The sequence below is a fragment of the Aythya fuligula genome, chromosome 11, assembly GCF_009819795.1.
Source record: "Aythya fuligula isolate bAytFul2 chromosome 11, bAytFul2.pri, whole genome shotgun sequence".
NCBI lineage: Eukaryota > Metazoa > Chordata > Aves > Anseriformes > Anatidae > Aythya > Aythya fuligula.
The window spans coordinates 4,888,132-4,912,053 of NC_045569.1; the positions used below are offsets into that span (position 1 = coordinate 4,888,132).

At 40.1% G+C, this 23,922-nt stretch overlaps 1 protein-coding gene across 1 annotated transcript in view; it reads right to left on the reverse strand.

Moving 5' to 3' along the window:
* The window catches only part of THSD4 (thrombospondin type 1 domain containing 4), a 288,225-nt gene that overhangs the window by 161,834 nt on the left and 102,469 nt on the right, over positions 1 to 23,922 (reverse strand). Inside the window, exon 7 of the mRNA XM_032195197.1 lies at positions 5,158 to 5,294. Within this exon, the coding sequence (XP_032051088.1) occupies positions 5,158 to 5,294 (137 nt within the window). The remainder of the gene's footprint in view (positions 1 to 5,157; positions 5,295 to 23,922) is intronic.

A 23,922-nucleotide genomic window follows, 5' to 3' on the forward strand; every position in this document is an offset into this window, starting at 1 on the left:
AAGAGGAAGAATGAAACACATCTTATATGACATTATTCTACCAACTTTCCTCAAACACAAACATGCTGTTGTACAGTTTCACTAAAGACTTTGTACTGACTTCCTATTCCTGAACGAGAAAATATAATAAAATAAAAAAAAAGAGTGAGTTAATAATTACAGTGTTTCTAAGCAGCATGAAGCTGTAATAGTATACTGTCCTTTAATGTGACCTGTATCTCAATACTCTTTTAAAAACTAACTCAAAAGTTTGAAACAAAAATAAGAGTATGGTTTACACAAATTCTCAACATAACTACTGCATGGTTGAGTGGATGAAATTGGGAATTCAAGTTCTTTACATGTAGAACACACAAGAATTCTCAAGTTACTTCATGAGCTCTAGTTTACTTCATTGTTACACATTAAATGTAATCTGTGCCATCCGTAATGCATCATACACAAAATTGTGGCTGATGATCTTTCCCTATGTATGACTATCATGTTTATAGCAAACTTATATATAAGAAGATACAGCAGTATCTGTAAATTCTTGAAAACTTGGATTTGTAACTTTATAATCATGGTAAATCTCTTGCCTAGGGCAAATGTTTCTAGGGAAACTGTGATCAGTGGGCATCCTCTGTAGATACTGCAAGATGAAATAGAAACTGATCATAAAACTTTTCAAACTGCTTTCTTAGAAATTCATTAACATTTTCTTTTACTTATAGGATGGCACATAATAAAATATTAATAAAAGTAACCTGAAAGAAGTAGTAATGGCTTCCATCTTCTTTAAACTTCACCTGCTTTCCTCAATTAGATCAGAGAAACAATTTTGAGAACTCCCCTTTCCGTAAGTTGTGTAAAAAATCAAAAGCCTAGCAATGGATGTAGCAAGTCCAACTGCTAGTATTCACGAAGAATTTCAAGAAATATAAATACTGCTGGAAGACAAGTATTAACAGTCAACAAAAAAAAAAAAAAAAAAAAAAAAAAGAACTCTTTACTGAGTCCTGAAAGCACAAAGCTTGCTTCTGACCTGTGCTGTAACTTTGATTTAGTTGTGCCCTTGTATAAAGAGGTGAATGGACTACATCCTAGTTTTTTTTCAAGGGTATTACTCCTGAATATCACAGTTAATTACAATTAAAGAACTTGTCCTGAATTAGTAATGATCGTGGATCACAACACAGTAGCAGCTGCTGTTCCACAACTCCACCGTTCTCCCACCGTTCTCTAACAGACGTCCTGTTAATGCGGACAATGTGAGAAATCTGTGTGCCAGATCTGTACGTTCAATCTTTTTATAGTCTATTGAAAAAATAAACACTTTTTTTTTTTCCTTTCACAGTCCCTGTAAAGAAATTAATTAGTCAATTCCTTGAAGCAAAACAGCCTCGTTCCAATCTGACCTTGACCACTTGCATTCCACTACCACCACAAGGTTGGTACCTTCAGTGCAATGTAGATATGAACCTTAAGAAAATATTTGAGTTACTTTAAAGCATCATATTTGGCATAAATTCTTGATACCTTTCAACTTCACTCAGAAACAGCCTCCTGCAACCAAAGTTTTTGCAGAAGGACAGAACTTAAATTGTATTCTGAAAGTAACCAGACAACATCTGTGCTTTCAAACAGATGTACAGTATTGGTGAAAGCAATACAGTACCAGAGGATTGTTCCTATCTACTTCCTCATTACATGTTAAAGATGAGGTAAGCTTGTCTTACTTGCTACCACATTAAGGAAGCCGAAAACTTTGTTTTCAAAACATGAAAAACATGTTTTTCACAACATAATGTTTGTGTCTGTGGAGAAAGCAATCATGAATAAAAAATATAGACAGTGCTCTATAGCCTATAGAGAGGAAGTCATTTCTGCTGGACAATTAGGAGTCCATTCCCCTCACTTTGGAGCTGGTGACAGGACATTTTGAAGGAACACAAGAAAGACTGAACATGTGATTTTCCTTCCTGATATGAAGGAAAGAGCCACATACATTCTTGCATTCTTGTTCTCCTGTCATACAAACACTTACAGACCCAAGTGATAAATGGAGCTGCTTCACACTGATGTCTTAAGGGTCACTCACCTAAACTGTAACTGCCAATGAAGTGATTAGGACTTAAATAAGTACCAGCAAATGAACAAAACCCATATATGTTTACGGGAGGAGAATAAAAGAAATAGGACAAATACAAAAAATAACAAGCTAGAAGAAATACCAGAGAGAAGAAATGGAGAAACTGTAACACCCTGCCAGTATTTTTCCACTGATAAAAAGGGGGGGGGGGGGGGGGGGGGGGGGGGGGGGGGGGGGGGGGGGGGGGGGGGGGGGGGGGGGGGGGGGGGGGGGGGGGGGGGGCGAGGGGGAAGCACAGAACCATAGAACAGATTAGGCTATTAGGCTATTCTTGATAACACATTTAACAATTTAAGTATTAAGTATTTAAGCTCATTGTTTTGTAGAATGGTCTCACTAAATATTAAGTGATCATACAGAATCATTGTCCTCTGTACTTTCAGAGACTTGCAAAAGCAGATGCAATGAAGAGATGTTTATGCAAAGGAAGGAAGAAAGAAAATATCCCAAACAGAATCAGAATCTTTCCATAAGCTCACAAAGTCAAAAGAAAAAAAAAAATGTTAAGATTGGGGTTGGATTAGAAATTTTATGAATAGGTTTAAAATACAGCATTTAATCCAACCAAACTATAACTCACTACACAGGCACATACAGAATGTCATGTTCAATTTAGGACAATCTCTTAAAGCTCAACATGCTCGACATAATGTGAGGCTTGTGAATGCACAACTGCTGTGAACTTTCATTACGGATTGAAGGGTGGCTTTTGTTTTTATACCATGGATTTAACTGAGGCTATTAAGCATCTATGAATAGAAGCTCTCATATTTTGCTTAATAAGGCACTTAAGCATACATACTTGAGAATTAAACAATTCTGTTAACCTGTAAATGTTTGCATGAGGTACTTTTCTTTTTTTTTTAGTTCTACAACGTTTATGTTTTGACCCGTTAGTGACTGAAGTTCCTCTTCAGATGAAAAATACAAACCTTTCAATATTTTAGCTAAATGTGTCTTCCGAAGCTTGCAAAGTTCCGCTTACTTCTGCACAAGTGCAGTTAATACTACTGTATATGAGAACTTGGTCAACGCTCTCAGCTCTTCCTAGCTTACTCTTTCATTGCACTTAGCCACAGCGAGAGCCACAATAAAGTGGATAAAACATGGAGAACCTTTACCTGCTTTGTCTTGGCTTTCTCACAATAATTTGTTGGTTCTAAGGCACTGAGCACCGATACAGAACAGATTCTGTTTCAACTCTCTAGGTTACACTAATTAACAAAGCATTACTGAGGAACAGTTTACATAGGCACAGAGATTTTGATTTCTAGGTCTATTTTCAACAACATAGGGGGGGAAACGGGACTAAAGCCTAGGGATCCCTAGCCTTAAGACAAGGCTAAGGGAAAATTTCTCTGCTGTTTGTACTTAATGAGAGTGTAACAGATCACACAGAGCAAGATTATTTTCAGAGGTAAGCAGTGCTAGGCTGACAGACTAAGGGAACAAGTTGCAATATGGGGAATTTCAGTCAAATATGAGGAAAAAGATTCCACCACGATAATGCTCTAACACTGGACCAGGTTCAAAACAGCCTGGAAAAGGCCATGACAGCTATCTCATACAGATGGCCCTGTTCTGAGTAGAGTGATGAACTACATGACCTCCACAGGCCCCTTCCAACCTGAATTGTTTGATGATTATAGGAATCCAAGATACATGTTCACAGTAAGCATTTATAGCGTATGGTTTGTTTATATGCAGCTTTACGAAGTAGCATTCCATACATGCAATGCCTGATTTTCAAAACTCAGAACACTATTTCCCAGTAGGTTGCCAAACACACAGCCTTTCCTTGCTAAGCCAGACCTCCAACACAAATGTATTAGTATACACTTTTTCATTTGCACAGTACTTGGAAAACAGCTGGTACACTAAATCTATTTTTCAGTTTTCCAAGTCATGGATCAGAGCAGTAATTAAGAAAAAATCCTGGCCCTTTCAGATCTGGTTTGAAATCAGGGGAGACTTTAAAGAATGATCAGCTTCAGAAAGATCCATCATCTGCAAAGGAAAGTCAAAGCTATGGCTTTGCATGCACTGCTGAGAACAGAAACATACACAGCATTGTCCAAATGTGTTCAAGAGGAATGTAGACGTGCCTAAGAAAAGGCTGCAGTCATAAGACACTTCTTCTGGCAAACCAACTATTTAAGCTGAACTTGACCTTTCACAATTTGTGAGTCACATCTGACCCACTTCTGCTTCTTTTGCCAATGTACATGGAAAACATCATCCAAGCATCAAATGCCATTTACTGGCAATTTATGTCATACATATTTTCACTAATCTTACTTCACCAAAAATTACAAATAAACCTTTTTTCAAAGACCATAACATTGTCTTTAAGATTGCTACCATCCTGCAGAAAAAGAACAGTGTATTTATTCATTACAAAGGGAAGACAGACAGCAGGCTGCAAAAAGTCAATGCAGTAGCTCCTTCTGAACTCTTGAAAGTTTGTCATTCACTTCATTATATTCTAAGAGAACATCACTACTGAGTAAATGGACAGCCAGTAAGACTTGAGTCTCAAAAATGGCAAACACTGGCCAAACAGAAAACTAACTACAGCTAAAATACCATCAAAATAATTTGGTTATTCAGTTACCTGTTTATTTTACAGACTCAAAAAAATACCTCCACGCTGAAGTTTAATAAAAGGAAGATATATTTCTCTCTTATTTATGTTTCCAATGTTTTCATTTTGATTCCTTCATAGAATCTCTTCTAAAAGAGCTAAAGCTAAACATACAGAAAAGCTCACCAAAAGTCATCTTAATTGTGGCCAGAACACCTTCTGAATCAAGACTTTCAGGATTCCATAGCTTGCTCTCAAGTAGACAGAAAAAAATAGTATGGAAATGAAACCTGTAATAATAGAAGTTAGCATTTCTGAAATCTGCTAAAGCCTAAGAAAGAAGTTGAAGACATCATTCCACAGGTGAAGTATCAACCTATTATAGACATTAAGAATGGCACAAACAGTCAACCGGCCAATTCGCTAAAGAGAGTAGCCTTACCTTGCACTGCCCTGCCACGCAGATTGAAGTCCCGTTTTGGTCACAGGGTGTCCCATCTATCACTTTTTCAGCTTGTCTCACGTAGAATCGGTAGCCTATGGCACGGCAATTCAGCTCACACTTCTGACTTCCCTTCACTGGAGAAAAAGAAAAAAAAACAACTGTTAGAAAGTCCACAGCATCATTTTTTTTTTTTAAAAAAAAGAAAAGCATATACATACTGCAGTTTGTAAGAATGCAACGTGAATCACTGGATCAAATGAATGCTGAACAAGAAAGCAACTCCATGATAAGCATTTAAATATACTTCATGAAAATTCAACCTGTAGCTCAGCTTTCAATGACAGATATTTTCCTAGATGACCAAGAGTATCTTTAGTTTTAGAAAAATCTTTCCAACTTTGTTCTTCTCGCAATATAGTGATTATGACACATTATGGTATTTCGTAAAACCTAGATGTTAGCAAAATTACACTGTAATCAGAAAGATATGCCTCAAATTAGGCTTATGTTACTTACTAACTGGTTAGATTACCTCAAACAAATATACTAATATTTAGTATTAAGAAATGTTTAAAATAACCTAGATGCAAATTTAAAAAAAAAAAAATCTGAATCCTTTTCTCTTCATTTTTAAAATTTGCATTTTTGTGACTATTCCTTAGTTCAAGACAAAATTAAAAGATGAAAAATACTATGAGATTAAAATAGATGAAACACATCATTGTTCAAAAGCTCATCCCAAATAAAACCTCAAGAACCAGCACATCTAAGTGATCTCTGTTGATATGCAAGAGCCAGAAGGAAATCAAGACCATTGAACTCTGGGTGAGCAGAACACAAAAGATGAGAAACTGTCATCACTGTCCATGAAAATCTATTATTTAAAGAGATCAGTCCAACACACCATGTACCTTATGCTATCAAGTTTGTTGGTATATGCATAGTCATTCTATTTAAATTTATCTGTCATGTTAAAGTTGCATATAATTAATTACCCGTATTTGCCAACTGAAACAACAATACCTTCAGGTTCTTTCCAACTAGTCATAGTGGCTGTGAGGTACAAAAAAATTATTTTGACAACAACAATTTCCTTGCTGCCATAATCAAAGAACAAAAATTCCACTGACTTCACAAAGCTTCAACTCATACGCTACAGCATAACCAAAATTCACTGTAATTTCATCTGTCAAAGAGAAATGCTATATACCTTAGTTAGCCAACAGGTAATATGCCCAAGATGTTCTGCTTGACTCACAGTATATTTCTGTATCTTCATCTAAAGCATAACAATCAACCAAAATAAATACATGCAGTAATTTCACATACATATTTAACACCTATCTTCTGTAAAAGGAACAAACTTTCAGCTCAACTTTAGTTATCCCCTATGTGAATCATAGGACTAGTGCAGCAGACCGATTTTGAAATTTCAGCTGTGTGATGAGAAACATACTAAACTTTAATTGCGGCTCATGTACGTCATCAACTGTGTCTCACAATCTTTTGTTAACATCCACAAAAACCTCTATTATTTTGAAGTCAGGTCAATGACTTGTTTGCCTGCTTTCCTTTTTGTGAATGGTATGCACACTATGCTCAAGTAGGTCATTTTTCCACTGGCTACTTCGTTAACACAGGTTCACTATCTTATCATTCCAAGCACATCATTTAATTCTTAAATAAAATAAAATTAAAAAGTGAGATATTTCCTGCAGTCCAGTTCCCAAGTATAACAGGCAGTTATTATGATAAACTGGGTGTTATTCTTATCAGCTCAGATGCTCCTCACACAATCACTTTCAGAATTCTCAAATGAATGTAATCCAACTTCAGTGATCCATTACAATTGAAATCAACTTGTCCTTTTCTGTCACTGAAAGTGTCCTATTTTTACAACCTGTAGCATTAGCTATCAATCAGCATCCACGCAGCATACATTTTCTTATCTTTTCATTCCCTGAAACCAAGTCAAACTACCATTTAGGGTTTCTTATATGTCCATATTTTCAATGCTATTTCCCTGTAGTTCAAGTATCCTGAAGAGTCACATTACTGTCCTCTTCCTCCTCCTAATGTCTCTCATTTGGTTTTGATCCTTTAAAATATTTATTATTTAAATTATCAGTTTGCCTGCTAGACTCTGACAGAAGTGTTATGCTACTTAGAAAGCTGAGTAAGTTAACTGTTGAACCATGTAATTTTTCCCTGACTTTCTTTTTTACTTTTCCTTTTTTTTTTTTTTTTTTTGATAATTTGGTATGTTAGAGTACTACATTGATAATTTAGCATATTACCAATGATGCTCAGGCTGATTTTACTTGCTCTGTAAAGTGAGATGCTTATCTCTTAACTTTTGTCTTTCAGTCTTTTAATTAGGAACTGTTCCAGCTCAAACAAAATATATTAGAAGAGCCACTGGCTTTGAACAGGCAAATTAAATAAAAAAAATAAAAATCAATCTTAAACAAAGGGTTAGAGACTCATCCTCTACTACCTTGGCCTTCAGAACTCAGATTCTCTGGATGAGAAAAGCCAAGGCACTGCCTCAGTCAGCCATGTATCAGTAACTAATACACTTCGACATGATGTTCCCAGATTTCAAAGATCTACAAAATCTGTGAATGTCTAAGAGAGCTCAAGTGTATGGCTCCTACTGAATGAGAGGCATTTTGTATAAGAACGGTGTATTTGTGATGCATGAATTGCAATAGAGCTAACATATTTTAGAACTCGCTTTGTAAAACAAGACACCAAACTAGTAAAAAAATACTCCATTGCCAATAACCTTCCATGTATCTTGACACCCTCTCCTACCCAGTATTTTGCCACAGCTCTTGTGTTTTTAATTCCATGTCAAACTGCACTATTGGCTTGGCAACTGGACATTGAATGTCAATTAAACAATGAGCTGTGAAGCGATTGATTCCACACAAGCAATGTATTTTAGTACTATGTCATATGATCCCAGACTTTACAAAAGCAGCTATCTGACCTCAGGGAATAGACTAAGGCTATGAGCTGAAGACCTGCCAAGCCAGCTGGCAGCAAGATGCACTTCCACTCAAAACGGGCTCTTTTTGAAAGTGTGACACAGTTAGTGAGATAGCTTGCTATACAGGTAGTGTTTCACATGTCCTCCTAACTTCTGGTCTTTGCTTTTCATTCTCAGGCCTACCTGAACACAACCAAGTCTTTGTGGAAAGTCTCACTTTATCCATTTAAACTACTTTATTAAATAGTGAACTTTGGTGAAATGTAACGCTACTGCAAAAGGTCTGCCAGAAATATTCATTATTAACTTAAATGAAAGAGAATAGTACTTCAGTAAACAATCCTGGTAACACATAATATCTGGGTTTCTTTTTACAGACTGAGAACATAATCTAAACTGAAAAACTCCCTACATTTCTAACAATGTTCTTGCCAAACTAGCCTTGAGTACTTCAGGGCTATCCTGGGCATGTCTCAGCTGGCAGACCTGGGAGCCCTTCTCATGTCTCGTGTCAAGAGTTACCTTCCACCTTTCTGCACAAGGAACAGAGAGAGGCAAGGCAAGCAACCAAAAACAGGACTGCAGCATGGTTCTTCCACCTCGCGATTCTGTGGTAATGGTACTGAGACCCCAAGACTAATTACAAACTGTACTTCTTTTGCATTACCAAGATGATATTGCAGTAAAAACTTTCCACCATAAATTCTTTCACTTTTTCTACCAGGACATAGAAACCCTGTACATAGGCACCAGTTTAGAAATTATTAACCTTCCACACTTCCATATTGGAAATCTGCCATAGCAGCAGTAAGGTCTTTAAGTGCATAAATTACCTGCTTTGCAATTAATTTGTCATATTCACTGATGCACTAAAATACACACAGAACTTTTTAAGACTGTATGTACTAACAAGTATGTGTAACTTAGAGAAACGCAGATTTCTGAAATCCTATCCACCAGACCCTCACACAGAAATACATGGAAATTATAATGAATGCAAGAATAGATGAGTTTGGGCAGCCCAACAGGAACCTGCGGTTGCTTTTACTCTGAGGGTATTTTGATTGATCAAAACAAAGTCACAATTAAACATCAACACATTTCATTTCCCCTGAACACTGTCGAAACGCAATCTTCGGTGTATGGGTCTGAGAAGAAAACTTCAGCTGCGCGCCCCACCCGAGCACCTTCCCAGGGGAGCAGGCAGGACCGCGGGTCACCGTCACCACACCACCAGCGGGGCCTGGGGAGCCGTTCCAGGCCAAGGCCCCATGGCTGCCATTGGGGCGTCAATACCAGCGCATGTGGAAACAAAACCAAGCCAAGCCTGCTCCCTCCCTGGGCTGCCAGGCCCACGCTCACACAGCGACCCCAGCCCTTTTTACCCCCACCAGGGTGCCACCACACAGGGCAGGCGGGGCCGCTGTGGAGATGGGCCAGGGCCCGAGCCCAGGCCTGCCCCTGGTGCTTACGCCATGCTGAGGCATACCCTGAAAGAGCATGGCTTGCAGCACAGAGGCCCCACAGTCCCCAAATTAAAATCCTCTTCCCTCAGCAATCGTCAAGGTTGACACAGCCCTTAGAGAGTAGCTGAGGTGTTTGGAGTTACTGCTTGTATCTGTTGCCATTACATCCTCTGGAGAACTGAAACCAACTCGGGCAGCTTCCCCATCAGCCTCCCCCTGCTAAGGCCTTCCTCCGTCCTTCTGCTCTCCTGTCCGGGCACAGAGGAGCCAGGAGGAATTCCTCTCCCCGAAAGGAGCAGCTCCACACCACCAGCATGTGCAGAGGGTGCTTTTGGACTTCACACCAACTACGCCCTTCCTGCAGCTTCCTCCTCCAATGTTTTCTGCCCTGGTCACCAGCTTGTTGCCCAAGGACATGCTCAATAATTGGTGACAGGGAGGAAAATGGACACCAAGGCGGCCAGGCTGGTGGTGGAGCAGCTCAGCAGCGAGCTTGAAGAGATAAGGAGAGAGCTGAACAGGCAGCTTGCCAATGCAAGGAATTTCAATCTAATGATATTCTTAGGAAAAAATGTTACAAGCAAGAGCATTCCAACTCTAATACATTTGCTAAATAATGTATTCAGATGTTCAAAGGGAAATTAAAAATAGCCAAGGAAAAAAATAATGTGCTAATCAAATCAAAATGCAACCGATCAGTAAACTAATCAAATAATCTATCATTGTGCACAACTGCACACTGATTACCCTTATGAAACAGTAAGTTTCTCCTTTCTATTCCAGCTCCTGAAAGTGCAAACTGCTTGGAACGTGCACCGTGTCCCACTGCACGCACATTGAATCTACCGCCACAGACAACGCTAGCTGTAGGTGCAAGCAGAGTAAATAAATGATAGAACAAAAACTGTCACGTTCCACATGCTGCGAGGTAGGGACTGGAACGTACAAACTCTCACTGATGGTTCCTCAGTCCAAATCCTAATTTAATGTGAGACCCAGACTCCCTGTTGTTATCTATGTGGCAGTACTAGTTACCGAATGCTTTTACCATTTGTCAGTTTTTGTAAGTTTGCCTGAAGATCTAAAAATAGTTACTAATAAGCTCTGCAAGTTAAGAAACATGTCTTGAGGGTGCCCACAGAGAAGTGGCATGCACACTCTTGGCAAGCAAATGTCACATTCACACTAATATTACATTATGGGATTAAGCAAATTTAAATTAGGCTTCATTTTGTGTGCACACTGCCTTGTAAAGTCAACTTCAGTGCTTTTCCATTACTGAGCCAAGATGCACTCATCCAGGAGGTGTCAGAAGTGATTGTTCCAGGAACAAGTTGTCTCTGCACAGCTCCATTATTTTCAGAGAGGCTCGCCACAGGCTGCAATCAGTGCTTACAATACAAGTTATGAATCTGCTTTACAGGAAGTGTAATGGGGCACAGCTGACAATGGAAAAGACTCTTAAGAGATTTGCTCATGTCTGTCCACATAACATTGATTTTAAGTAAAGTCTATCAACACTGAGGGAAGGGAGTTCAGCTCCAGATCTGCAGGCTGAGCTTCAGACTTAACGACAGACACCCTTGGTTATCCCACAGCAGCCTGCAGGGCAGAGAGGGAAGGAATAAGAGAAGGAGCCTGGCAAGTCTCTGGCTTCTGCATCCACTGTACTTGTTAGTAAAGTTAGTAAAGCTAACTGACAGCTACATTGCAGACTTTGAGTGGTACACCATGCCAGGCAGATGTAAACATGACAGTTCCGTACTAAAAAGCATCTGTTAGTGACTACCTGCAGAGCTCAGAATGGGTGAAAAGTGTTGCTGTTGTACTAAATGCAGACAACTTTATTTATGCCACTTCCCATACAAAACAGGAGGAAAATGTTTAGGCTTAGTTAGCAGTAATGAACATTACCGCCAGTTTTGCAATTTAATGACTGAAGTTCTGTCAGGTCAATGACCTGAACCTGAATGTGAACCAAGGCGGTTTTCCATTGACTGACAGTTACAAGCTTTTGGAAGTGGCCTGAAAGAATAATGTTTTGTTTTGTTTTACCGCACAGTTACCTGTTGCCAAATTTCTAACTAACAATACACATATGTATTCTAAGAACTACTTATCGCATAACTATATTTGCTTTTTTCAACAGAAAGACTGCTGTAGAGTGATCTCCTTTACTTGAGTCTCTTTTGATACTTTCTCCTTATTAGGTCTGCAAACATCTTTTGACAATAACCTGAAAGAGTTGTGTTTATTTTTTACTTTGTCCCTTTCAGTTTTGTTAACTGTTAGTTCTGTTATAAACTTTTACTACTCTGGCTCATTTTTAATTTTTTTTTCCATTTTTTTTCCCAAAAATAATTTTCCATTTTTCATTCCAGTAGACTTTTTTTTACTTCCACGTCTCCTTTCCTCATATAATAAAGTTGTTTATTATTTCATCTGGTCTCAATAACTCAATATACATTTAAAATATGTTGTATCAGATTTTAAATATTAAGACAAAAACACATATATTCACACTTCTAAAGAGACTGCAAGTACATTTTAATGAATCTGAATCCAAACAAGGAAGGTATCATTTACAAAAACTCTTCATCTTTACCTGGATACCAGAGTTTGTTCTACTCCCAAGTCTGGTAAGTCCTATATTAAATAGTCATGAGGAACTTTGGGACTTCCACTGTATAGAAGGCATCATCCTTAATTCAAAGCACAGTAACCTGTGCGCCACTGAGCTATGTGAAGAATGTTACTGGGCTCAATGAGGCAAGCAGGAAACTCCTTTATGGCACAGAGAAGCACAGAGAGCTCAGGTAGGGTGACAGCCTCTGAGCTGCAGCACCTTTGCAGCTGTTTCAGGACCTCTGTGTTCAGGCATATGTGGGCTGACGAGCTGAGACCCTGCAATACCTCGTTAGGCAAAGCAGCTCCTTTCCAGTGCATGCAGCTCGCTGGGCTCTGCAATGCAGGGCCGGCCGGGCCAGCTGTGCTCTGTTGAGAATTTACAGCTATGTGAAATACCGGGCTGGGGACAGGTTCTGGCTGCTAAGCTCATTGCTAAAATGAGAACTGAAAACGGGCCATAGCGTAACTCACTAAATGTAGCAGGAGTCTATCCATTAACTCCCATGAAGTTGGGCTGGAGCCCAAACGACCTATCCTAAAGATTATGGGACCAATGACTTCATTATTTTGATTATTTAATAAAGTCAATTTTACCATGAGAACATATTCTTCACCACCTATTACATGTTAGTTGCATACGTGATCTGTGAAAGGTCTTTTATTTTAGTAGCTAGCCAAAATACAGAATCATGGAATAGTTTGGGTTGGAAAAGGCCTTAAAGATCATGTAATTCCAATCCCCCTGCCATGGGCAAGGACACCTCCCACAAGCCCAGGCTGCCCAAAGCCCCATCCAGCCTGGCCTTGGGCACTGCCAGGGATGGGGCAGCCACAGCTTCTCTGGGCAGCCTGGGCCAGTGCCTCACCACCCTCTGAAAGAAGAATTTATTCCTAATGTCTGATCTAAATCTCCCCTCTTTCAGTTTAAAACCACTCCCCCCGTCCTAAGACTGCTGTTTGATGAAGAGTCCCTCCCCAGCTTTCCTGCAGCCCCCTTTAGGTACTAAAGGGTACTATAAAGTCTCCCTGGAGTCTTCTCTTCTCCAGGCTAAACAACCCCATGTCCCTCAGCCTGTCTTCAGAGGAGAAAAATCTTAAATGCCTTTGTAACTAAATCACCAAGGTACATGAAAGAAAGTTTTATTTACAGTATTATTTGAAGTAGATAGTGTTACATACTGGATCCTAAAATAGTAAGATGTACAACAGATATTTTGGTTTAAATACACATTCTAAAAATACTATATTTGGCCAAGCTTTCTGATCAATAAATGTTCTATATTATGCATACCATCCTTGTTTTAACTCTCTTTTGCAATATAATTCCAGAAGCCTACGTAACTGAAGGAACTCAAGCATCTTGCTAGCTTTTCCATGCCTCTTGCCTCTCCTTCCATCTGTATGAGATTTTACAGGTCAGGCATCGCTAGCTAGTTCCTTCTCAGTTCTTTCAGCAACTGGATGGTTGTACCTTTTAGGAGCTAGACTAGAAGTTCCCTTGGGACTATTTGTATCATTTGCTACATTCAGATGCCTCTCCCTTCTTTCTCTAGATTAGGTTATGTTAGATCAGCAGATGCAAGCACCAGATTTAATTGGGAACTGAAAAGGAGGAAAAAACATACTACAGAGTAGCTTCAGCAAAGATTTTTGTTCAGTGAGGAGAAATATTTCTGAAAGGCTCTGATTTTCCACAATCTTTTACTCATATTTAGTGTTTATGGCAATAAGCAGCTTGCAAATATTATCATTTATTCCAGTTTTTCTGGTTTCTCCATTGCTCCCAAACCCCTTTGTCATTAAAGAACCATTAGTGATACCTTATGGATTTGCTGCCCTCCATTAAAAATAGCCAGAAAGTTGATCATTATTCCCCAATGAAATTAAAAGGATCCAACTGGAAATAAGTCATTCATAAATGCACGCACACGCAAGTCTCTCTTGACCAGCTGGACATCTGGAAATCAGGAAAAGGTATAAATTCAATGTGCCTTTATGAAAGGTTTTTTGGTTCTGCCTAAACATTTGTCTTAGTGTAGTATGAATGTTGTACCTGGGTCCCCCTGTACAAGGAGAGGAATTGAGGTACATGGGAAGCTGCGATGTTTAATAAAAGCTGCAGAAATACCCACCATGAGCTTTGTCATGTCTGCCGTCTTGATTTACTTTTAAAAGAGGAAGCAATCCAAGCAGCTTACCAACCCACACAGCTGTTGCTTTTTCTCTTTTCTACAATATGTAGAACTAGTGATAACTCATGCAAGGAGGGGTTTTGCACAGTAACAGCAGTGGAACTGCTCTATAACATACCTATCAGGCATTTGTACCATGAAGGGCAGGGGACTGTTATCGGAACACGTGCTCTTCTGCTCCAGTTACAACTTTTATAAACATTAGGGAAATTGTACAAACATCATTACTGAGCCAGAAAGAAGTAAAGCACCTAAAACCAACTGTGTCTGCCTCAAATCACTGCATACTGCAAGGTGGCCAGTCTTTCCCAGATGAGGCTATTTCTATGTCCTCACATCACTGTCAAATTCCACTTAAGGGCTTCAGGCAGCTACAACACAATTCACAAGACCTTGTCTTTGTCATTTGTTTGATACCAACCATGGTCTCCAATCAGTGTTCAAAACAGAGTTTTGCATTTCAAGTTTAGATCAGTATACCCACATTTGTCTACCAAAACCATAAGATTTTTGCTTTTAAATCTGAACTGTATTTGTCAAGGTGCTACCAGCCCCAGTTCAGCAAAGCACTCGATGGGGTGGTTTGTGTGAGTACCTGAGCAGCAAGTGCTGCTGGCTTCAGTACAACTGCCACAAGTTACATGGCCACCAGTGGCTCAGGGCCAGTAGCCCTTCAAATGACATGACCAGGCACTGTCCTTTCTTCTACAGACATCAGCTTTTACTGTGTTGCATTTGGAACTCTTTTCTAAATCAAAAATAATAATAATTAATAATAATTAAAAAAAAAAATCCCCAAAATGACTGTTCTCACATCAGGCTTTCGTGTTAGGCAGCCAAAATGCAATTTGTCAGCCATTGAAGAATTTGGCCACTGGATGTCTCCACTGCTCCATGCAAACGGAGATTAAAGTGCTCCTCTGGCAGAGAAAAGCAGGCATTTGTCTGTATTTACAAGCCACCGCTGACACTTTGCATGCAGTGCTCAGCAGCCACGCAGACTGGCGCTCTCTGGCCTTCAGAGCAGCCAGAGGATGACAGTTTCACAGGGAATTCACTCCTGGTGAAGCTCTGAATAACAGCTCCCGATGTGTAAAATCAAACTTACGGAAAAGTCGGGTAAGTAGAAGAAATACAGACAGCAGATGCTTAAACTCAAAACGTTTGTTTCCCTTTGTATCCAGAAATAGCTAGTATTGTATCAGGAACACCCTCATAAATAAGGTGGTGGCCCATGGCATGGGTGCCTCTAAAAGGCAGTGATAAAATTTCCAAAAAGTTTTTCTCTTTTGCTGGCATAACATGCCATCCATATAAAGCTGATTAAAACAACCATTTAATAATTGTACGGCCTGACATACCGCAGAAACTGCAGAAGATAGACTATGAGGATTTCATGGAAGATATCTTCTCTTGCAGAGACATGATACAGAATTCATTAAAAACAGAGTGAAAATATTTAGAGAGCATACAAGCAACGCCCAAACTAAGGTCAGAGATAGAAATTAAAACCAACCAAACACACTAACTAATGCACTAATCTAAACAATCTCTGTTATCCACACAGGTTTTTGGTTTTGTGTTTGTTTTAAATTCTGGCACTAATCAGAGAAGAAAACCTGCAACAGGCAGTGCGGTTTCTCATCTGGGAAATCCCGTAAGGAGCTCTATCCCAAGAAGGGCTGACCACTTCCTGAGGGAGGCTGAGTATCAGTCCCAGCTGCAGAGAGTCTGGGATTTTCTAAAAGGTGCTTGATACTGCTTTCTGTTGATCTTTACAATTTGAAAGAACTGAATATTTCTATTTGATTCCATTAGAATCTTACTGGCCTCTGAAATCTCAGCTTCCATCCAGATCTTCATTTTGAAATAAAATTCTCTACCAACACATGAGCAGCCCCCAAATATCTGCAAAGTAAAATCATGTTAAATTGTTCTCAGAAGTCAGTAGTATGGCAGTACTAGTACATACACCTCCAAAGCCTGTCTTCAGACTTTCCAGAGTTCTTGACCATTTTTATTAAAATCAATTCTACTAAGTACGGTCTTCACGTCACACCTCAGAATAATAAGTGCAAAAGGTAGGTGGGTAGCAAGGAGATTCAAGTTTAGGCTTGTGGAGCCCCCAGCAACATTCCAGACAAAAGCTTTCAGCCATCTCTTACGGGAATATATTTGTGCTCACAAAGTGAAATGACTTAGAAGTCTGAGTCTCTGGATTACACCGATCACCAGTGTGTAACGTGGTGAAAATCTAAGTATGTGTATAAGTATGGATATGCTGAGCTTATTTTTACTTACATACAGGTGAGCTGTTTTCCTGCACCGTGCCCTAGAGAAAGGCGTCCTGTACGTGGTGAAACGCGCCGCATGCAGCACAGACTGCCGCTCAGCACTCGCACCACGGTCTCACCATGGAAGGGGCTGGGATTCCCACCTTCACAGATAAGGAGAGAAGCTCGAGCTTGTGCTAAATGGGTTTATTTTGTTTTGTGGTGTTTTATTTGTTTTTGCTTTTTCTGTTTTACATATTCATCTATTTTTATAGATACACCTATTTTTGTACTCTTTATACCACGCACGTATCAATAGGCAAAGCCACAGAGGCAACTGAAGCCTTTGGCAAGGGCTTGTAAGTGAGCAGTCTCTGCTCTGGAACAGCACCAAGAAATCACCATCCTGCAGCCACTGAAGACAGAACACAGGCGGAAGCAAGCAGCAGGTGGAAGTCAGCCCCACGGGGGCTGCCGCTGTCCCTGAGGAAGCACGTGTCAACAGGTTGTGACTGAGCCTCATACACCGAAGGCTTGACTGAAGTTAAATAAAAAAAAGAAAAAAGAAAAAAGCAACACAACTGTTGCAGGGTGCTGAGCTTTTCTAAAATACTAGAAGAAACTTCTGCTTATTTAAATATTAATATAGCTATTACTGGGTCTGAAATGTCCTAAGTCTGTTTTTCTGGATGCCTGCCACAGTCCTTTAATAGGCAAATAAATTCTTAAGAATTAGTTAAAACATTGAGCTTTTATTTACATAGTCAAAGATATAGATTTCCAAATTCTCATAAACACTAGTTAAAAATGAATGTTCCTTAAAACAATGTTTTCAACAAGATGCCAGTGAGCTGGAGCTCAATGAGTTAATTTTAAAGCTGCTTTCCCTCTGGTAACAGATAAAATCCCAAACATTCGGTGTTTGGAGATTTGGTTTCACGTTACATTTCTTTTTAAGACTATTGTTATATAAAAGGCTGTAATGATCATTGCTGAGACTCAAGATTTCTTAGCAGCCTTGCTTCTAACTTTTCCTTCTCTTTTCTTCAGGTTTCCCAAGTCTTCACGTTCTGATCGCTAGATGTTATGCTCGGTCCCCACAGAAAACTGAAAGGTGCCACTTTGGTGAGCTGGGGTCTGGGGAAGTCTCCCTGGAAGGCAGTGGGGGGCCACAGCCTGCTCCCGGAATGAAAAAAGAGCTTTTTTTTTCACACTGGAGAGGTTTGCCCCACGAGAATAGGATCGGTCTCTTTCACTCATCAGTGGAATCCCCCTGAAGCCCCAGGCACCCAAGGGGGCACAGGGGGCACAGGACCAGGCAGAGGGGCGGCCAGCACAGCCTCATGCTGCACACCACAGCACTTTCCAGTTCCCCGGCCCCTTCTGGCTCCAAATTTAGCTGGGTTATCGCTGTATGCAATGAACAGAACCACATATTCAAAACCAAGCATGGAGCACCTTCCTTCCCTTATCCCTCCTGTTCTCCCTGGGAGTTTGCTTTCTTTGAGACATGGCGGGGGAGCTGAGGACGCAGCTTTGGCCAGCAGACCTTCAGGGGGCCACACAACGAGACGTTACACAGCAAGGGCCTGGCAGAACCCACCACAGAGCTGGGGCGCCCCTGAAAGGGCAGAAGCAATCCCAGAGCAGTTGTCACCCCCGAAAATTATGGAGCGGGTGGCAGATGACAGAAAAGGAGAAAGGGGCAAAGTTTCCAAGCTAAGAGGTGCAGAAGGAGAGGCTGAGAAATGCCGAATGAGTAACTCAGTTTCATTTCCTGGAAAAACTCCGCAAGAACTCAAACCCTCTATTCACAAACACCCATAGCCAGGGCAGCGGTAGCAACCAATACGGATTTGTCAAGATAAAAATCTTGTCAAACCCCTTTAATTTCCTTCTGCAAACAGGCTCTGTGTGCAGGGGAAGCAGAAGCTGTGATTTCACTGGGCTTTATTGAAGTCTTTGACACTGTTCCTTCAAGCTAGAAAAATCCCATCTAGAAGAAATTGATACAAGAGAAGTGCAAAATTGGTTTAAAAACGATACTCAGTAGGTCTTGGTAACTGGCTGGATTGTGCTATCTGCAAGTATTGTGTCTGGTTAAGTGTGGTGCAAGTCTGGTTCCACCGTATGTTTTCAGGAACGGAGCAGATGATGGGACGGAGATGATATTCACAGGTAACACCAAGCTGGGAAAGGCCGCGAGAATATTGGAGGGAAGCATTATACTGCAGAAAAGATGCTGACAGTCTGGGGAAGGGTGAGAAAAGGCAGGATGAAATGTAATAGGGAGCGGTGCAATATCCTACAGTTACAACAGAACAACCACCTGCACAAACACAGGCTGGGTAACTCATGGGGAAGCAGGACCTGAAACAAGGAATTTGGAGCTGTGGATCTCATTTACCAGGAGACACCAAAGGGGTGAATGTAAATAAAAATATAAATAACATAATAAGCAAGGATTGCAGGAGTAGGTCTAAACCAGAAGGCAGCCTGCCAATCACCTCAACAGCTCCAAATTTTGGCCTGAGCACTGCATCCACTTCAGGACATGGGCCCACGTGGAGAGCGTGACCATGAGCTGAGCTCTACAAAATATGACCAAAGGAGCAGGACTCGGGGCATGGTGCTGCTTTACAGAAACACAGGGGCTGACAGTCTCTAGGACATAAAGGTAAGTACAGAAGGGAATAAAATGTTCCTGTGTGCCCTGTGGAGTGAACAGGAGATAATGGGCCAGAGTGGTGGCAAGGAAGACTTCTGTTATACAGAAAAATTTGCACTGGAAGGAATCACGAAGCTCTCCAGTTACTTCTGGAGACTTACAGAATCTCCACCACTGGTGAGATCTGGGACTGGGATGAACTGGATCAAGTCCCTATGCTCTTCTAAAGGCTCTGCTTTCCTGCAGCAGGCTACCACAGAGCGCACAAGCATGCCCATGTTTATGGATCGACTTTTCCCTTGTTCCATAGTGACAAGTTATAACAGATGCAGCAGCAGCCTTCATTCAAAATATTTTTGCTACCATACAGTAAGCTTCAAGATGCTATTGTTTACCATTAAGGAAATTTACCACTCACACAAAGAGTTCATGGCAGTTTCTGCATGAATAAGCCTCACACTGTATTCTCTCCCCAAAGAAATGTAAATATTCACATCCAGTCAGAGCCACACATATGTTCAGAGTTCAAAACGAGAGGAGGAAGATTTCCTTGCACCTGGCCGGATTCCATCATGGAGCATTGCAGCGAGGAATATTAGCCTTTAATTGTAAAAATACTTCTGAGAGGTCAGTTTTTGTCTCTGGAAGGCAGTAAATTTTGAAATTTCACAGTCTTGCAAATCCTACCCCTAGCTCTGGGCTCAAGAAAGCATAACTAAAATACATAGCTTTCTGTCACCAAAACTGTATAGAGAAAGCATCTTCAGCCTGATCAGTGTACAGCTGTGAGTCCAACAGAGTAGGAGCAATGGAAGTGCTAACACTCAAAAATCTTTCCCAAAATGTTACCACCTTAATGCCAAACACAACCAGTAAAGTAATGGCTGCTTCAAACGTCTTGATAACATCAAATGTATATATTTGGGTTGGAGGCTGTTGATTTAAGGGTTGCTGATCAGAATTTTCTTAGTTTATGAGAAAATTACTCTTAAATAATTAAATACGCTGCTACTACTTCAAGCCTTCTTAGTCTATCAGCCTTTGATTCATTCATTGAGCAACCAGCATTTGGTCTAAATGTCTTAATAGGACACTGAAGGTCAAACAATCTAATAACAGAAATATCAGGATGATCACTTGGCAGCTAAGTACACTCTTCATAGCTAGAAAATCCTTCTCTTGAATCATAACAAAGCATATATCACCATGAGGGGATACCACATTTTCTAAAGCTTCACATGCCACGTGTCACCTCCATAGCCCAGCAGCCATCCATTACCTATGCACATCAGAACCTTTTCACAGATCTGAAACAATTTTTCACTTTTGTGACATGTCGTTTTAAGGTGTTTAAGCCACTGTTTATAATCACCTTGCAATGAATGTGTAAGGCTGACAAGCCTATTGCTTTGTGGTCATGCTGCCAGGCTACAAAACAATACAGAATTTTAGTGGAGATGTGGGACATTTCAAAATAGTTTCCAAACCCCCAAGAAAGCAAAGTTAAGAAGCCATGTCCAGTCTAGTTACATTCATTCTTCCCAAAGCAACTGGAAGGAGGGGGAAAAGAATGGACGTTTAAATGTGCAAGCCATTTTTACATGTCTGCATCAATTAACACTTGTTAAGATAGCATAGAAAGAGGGACACACATTAACAAAGCTCCCTTAAAATTCCCTAAAGCTGTTCTCCTGGCCCCTGCCTCAAGTTGGAGACAATGCAACAGCAATCTCTTCAAGTCTGGCAGTAAGAGTGTCACCAAATATATAAACTATTCACAAATGCTATCCAAAAAGAGAGGGCGAGCACATTTTGTGATGTTGGGTTCACCTGGTACAGACCTTAAGGAGGAAGACATTTCGTGTTGAAATAGCAGAGGTGGCTTTACTAACTGTAAAGAATTCAAGGGGGAAAGAAGGGGAAACCAGCAACATACTATGGTGAAAAATAATGAATCACACTCACAGACTTCAAATATAAATTACCTCGCTTTTAGCCAAAAAGCAGCTGTACAAAAGCTGATGCTAACCATTATCCATTTTCCATTGAAACCATTCTGTACTGGCTCAAACACTTTAAAAATATATATACATATACGCTTTCAGCAGCCCACCCTCCCCCTTTCTGAATTACTGCCTGCTCTTCTGGTGAAAATAAGCTTGTGTAAGTTCTTTAAGCAGCCTTCTCAATGTGATGCCCAATCCATGCTGATTAATTAAGGATTTGGGGGGAAAAAAATCCACTGCTTCTCTTAAAGAAACACGAGAGGGTTGTATGCTGTTATTCAATAGCCAGACTAATAGAAATAATTAAATATCCCCCCTCACTCAATACTCTCTTTTATTTGGCGTTGTCCTAAATTCTAAAATACTCTACAGTGAAATAGGAGACTGTCATGACTAGGAGACATGAGCTGGCACTGCCCTGCCATTGCAAGGGCGCAATGACTGTCTTGAAAGGAAAACAGAGGAAAGCCAGAGAAAAATAAAGGAGCTCTCGAGTTGCAATAGCTGCTGTTCTTCTGGAATTAATAATTACTGGACAAGAGATGTTGCCAAGCAAATGAACTATTCAAATTCTGAGAAGAAGGAGATTACTGATGAAATAAATATTTTAAAATTTGTGGGGGCTTCTGTTACAATATGCCAGAGAACACTGAGCCTACAAACTATTCACACTAGATAAACCTTACATATGCTAACACTTCAGCTACTCCAAAGCTTATTGCCTGTATGTATATTGACCAGCTTATACACAACACGGATGTAGAGCAGAATCGTACATTAAATTAATAGCACACTCTTGAGAACTCCAGCGAAGACGCAAGAGAATTCAAAACATATGGAGGCATTTTCTTGACTCTGGAACATATTGAATGGGAAGACATATCAGTTACAACTGGGAATTACTGTAGACTGGTATCTGCCACAGACATACTGCATGATATTTAGCAAGTTAAAATACTTACACTGTGTGTGCAGACCTGATCCAGAAACGTGCACTGCCCTGGGCTGCACAGATGCATCAGGGAAAGCATTCCAGTTTCTACATTTGAAAGACAGCCCCTACCCTGACTAGATCACCTTCCAAGCTTGAAGTTACACTGCTGTGTAAATGACAGAGAGAGGCCCACCTTGCTGTGTGGCACAGAGCAGTAAGAGACAGCCCTGCTGCTCCTGCAGTTATTTCTTACACCAGACTTGTTCTCTAACATAAGTTTTAGCTAGATTTTGGTTCCTGTATCCTGCTTGTACAGCAGAGAAAATTCATACCTAGGCTGTCTCTCCATTTTCAAAAATAGTCTTTATAGTTACAAGCTAATTGACAGTGACTGAAACAAATGGCAGTTTCAAAAGAGGAGATGAGAACACAGATGGTACAAGATCACAAGCAAAGGTGTAGACATGTTTTACAATACATGCAGGCATCTAAACTGCGCTTTAGATAAACTTCTTTAAACTTCTAGATATTTTTCCATCTCTCTGGAATCTCCTGTCTGTGTGTGTGTGGCCAGATTCCTTCCCAGACACCAGGTGCCCGTTCCATTTACAGACATCTCTTTAGGTACAAAGACAGGATCCCACTCTGCAACGGGTGGCAAATAAAGTCACACAATGTTCCCACTGAAGCTCTTTATGTTGGCTGCAAGGCCTTCAAAAGACAAAAGGATGGGAATGAGATGTGAACGAAATGCATTTCAACTGAGCTAAGCATGTTAGAAGACAATTGGAGTCAGAAAATAATTGTTGATCTAATATTTTATTTCCACAGAAAGGCAATCACTTCCATCTTGGTGGTGACTGTGGGCAGAGTGGTGATGGTACTGACGTGTTGTTTGGCACGATAAAGCAATACTAGAAATGGGAAGAAGAATGCATGTTGGTCTTATATGTGATTCAATAGCCTCAGTTTCAAATCGACTAGCTAGCAGCACAGATAAACAATTAACAACTTTTTTTTTTTTCTTTTGTGTTTACACTGAAAGCAATTGAAATGGTTTCACAATCACTTCCAAAAGGCTTACAACATTGGTAAGATGGAAGTCTTTCTTGTCAGTGTTTCCACTGAAAACTCATTCATAGCTGTAAGAGTTAAATTAATCATAATATTTAATTTCTCCTTTAATGGCATCAAGAATGATGGATAAGAACAGAATAAATAGTATTTTAGGTAGGATACTTCCTATTAGGTCCTGCCATAGCTAAACCTTGTTTTATGGCACTGTGCAAATTACTAATCAAGCATGTTTCTATAAATTCAAGCCCCAAAATCAGGATCAGTACTTCCCTTCTCACAGAAGTACTATGGAAACAAAATCAAACAATTACTGAAATGTTCACATAACTCTGTGCTGAAAGCTAAACAACTACCCAGATAGGTAGAGTCTGTTGCTCCCTAACACTGGGTAATACCAGATTTGACAAGATATCACTTTGATCAAAAGATTTATATTTAAAGTGAAGTAGCTCTCATATGAAGAAAGTATGACAAAATTGGCATCTGGGTCTTCAAAACAGGAGTAGCTTTTAGAAGCAACAGC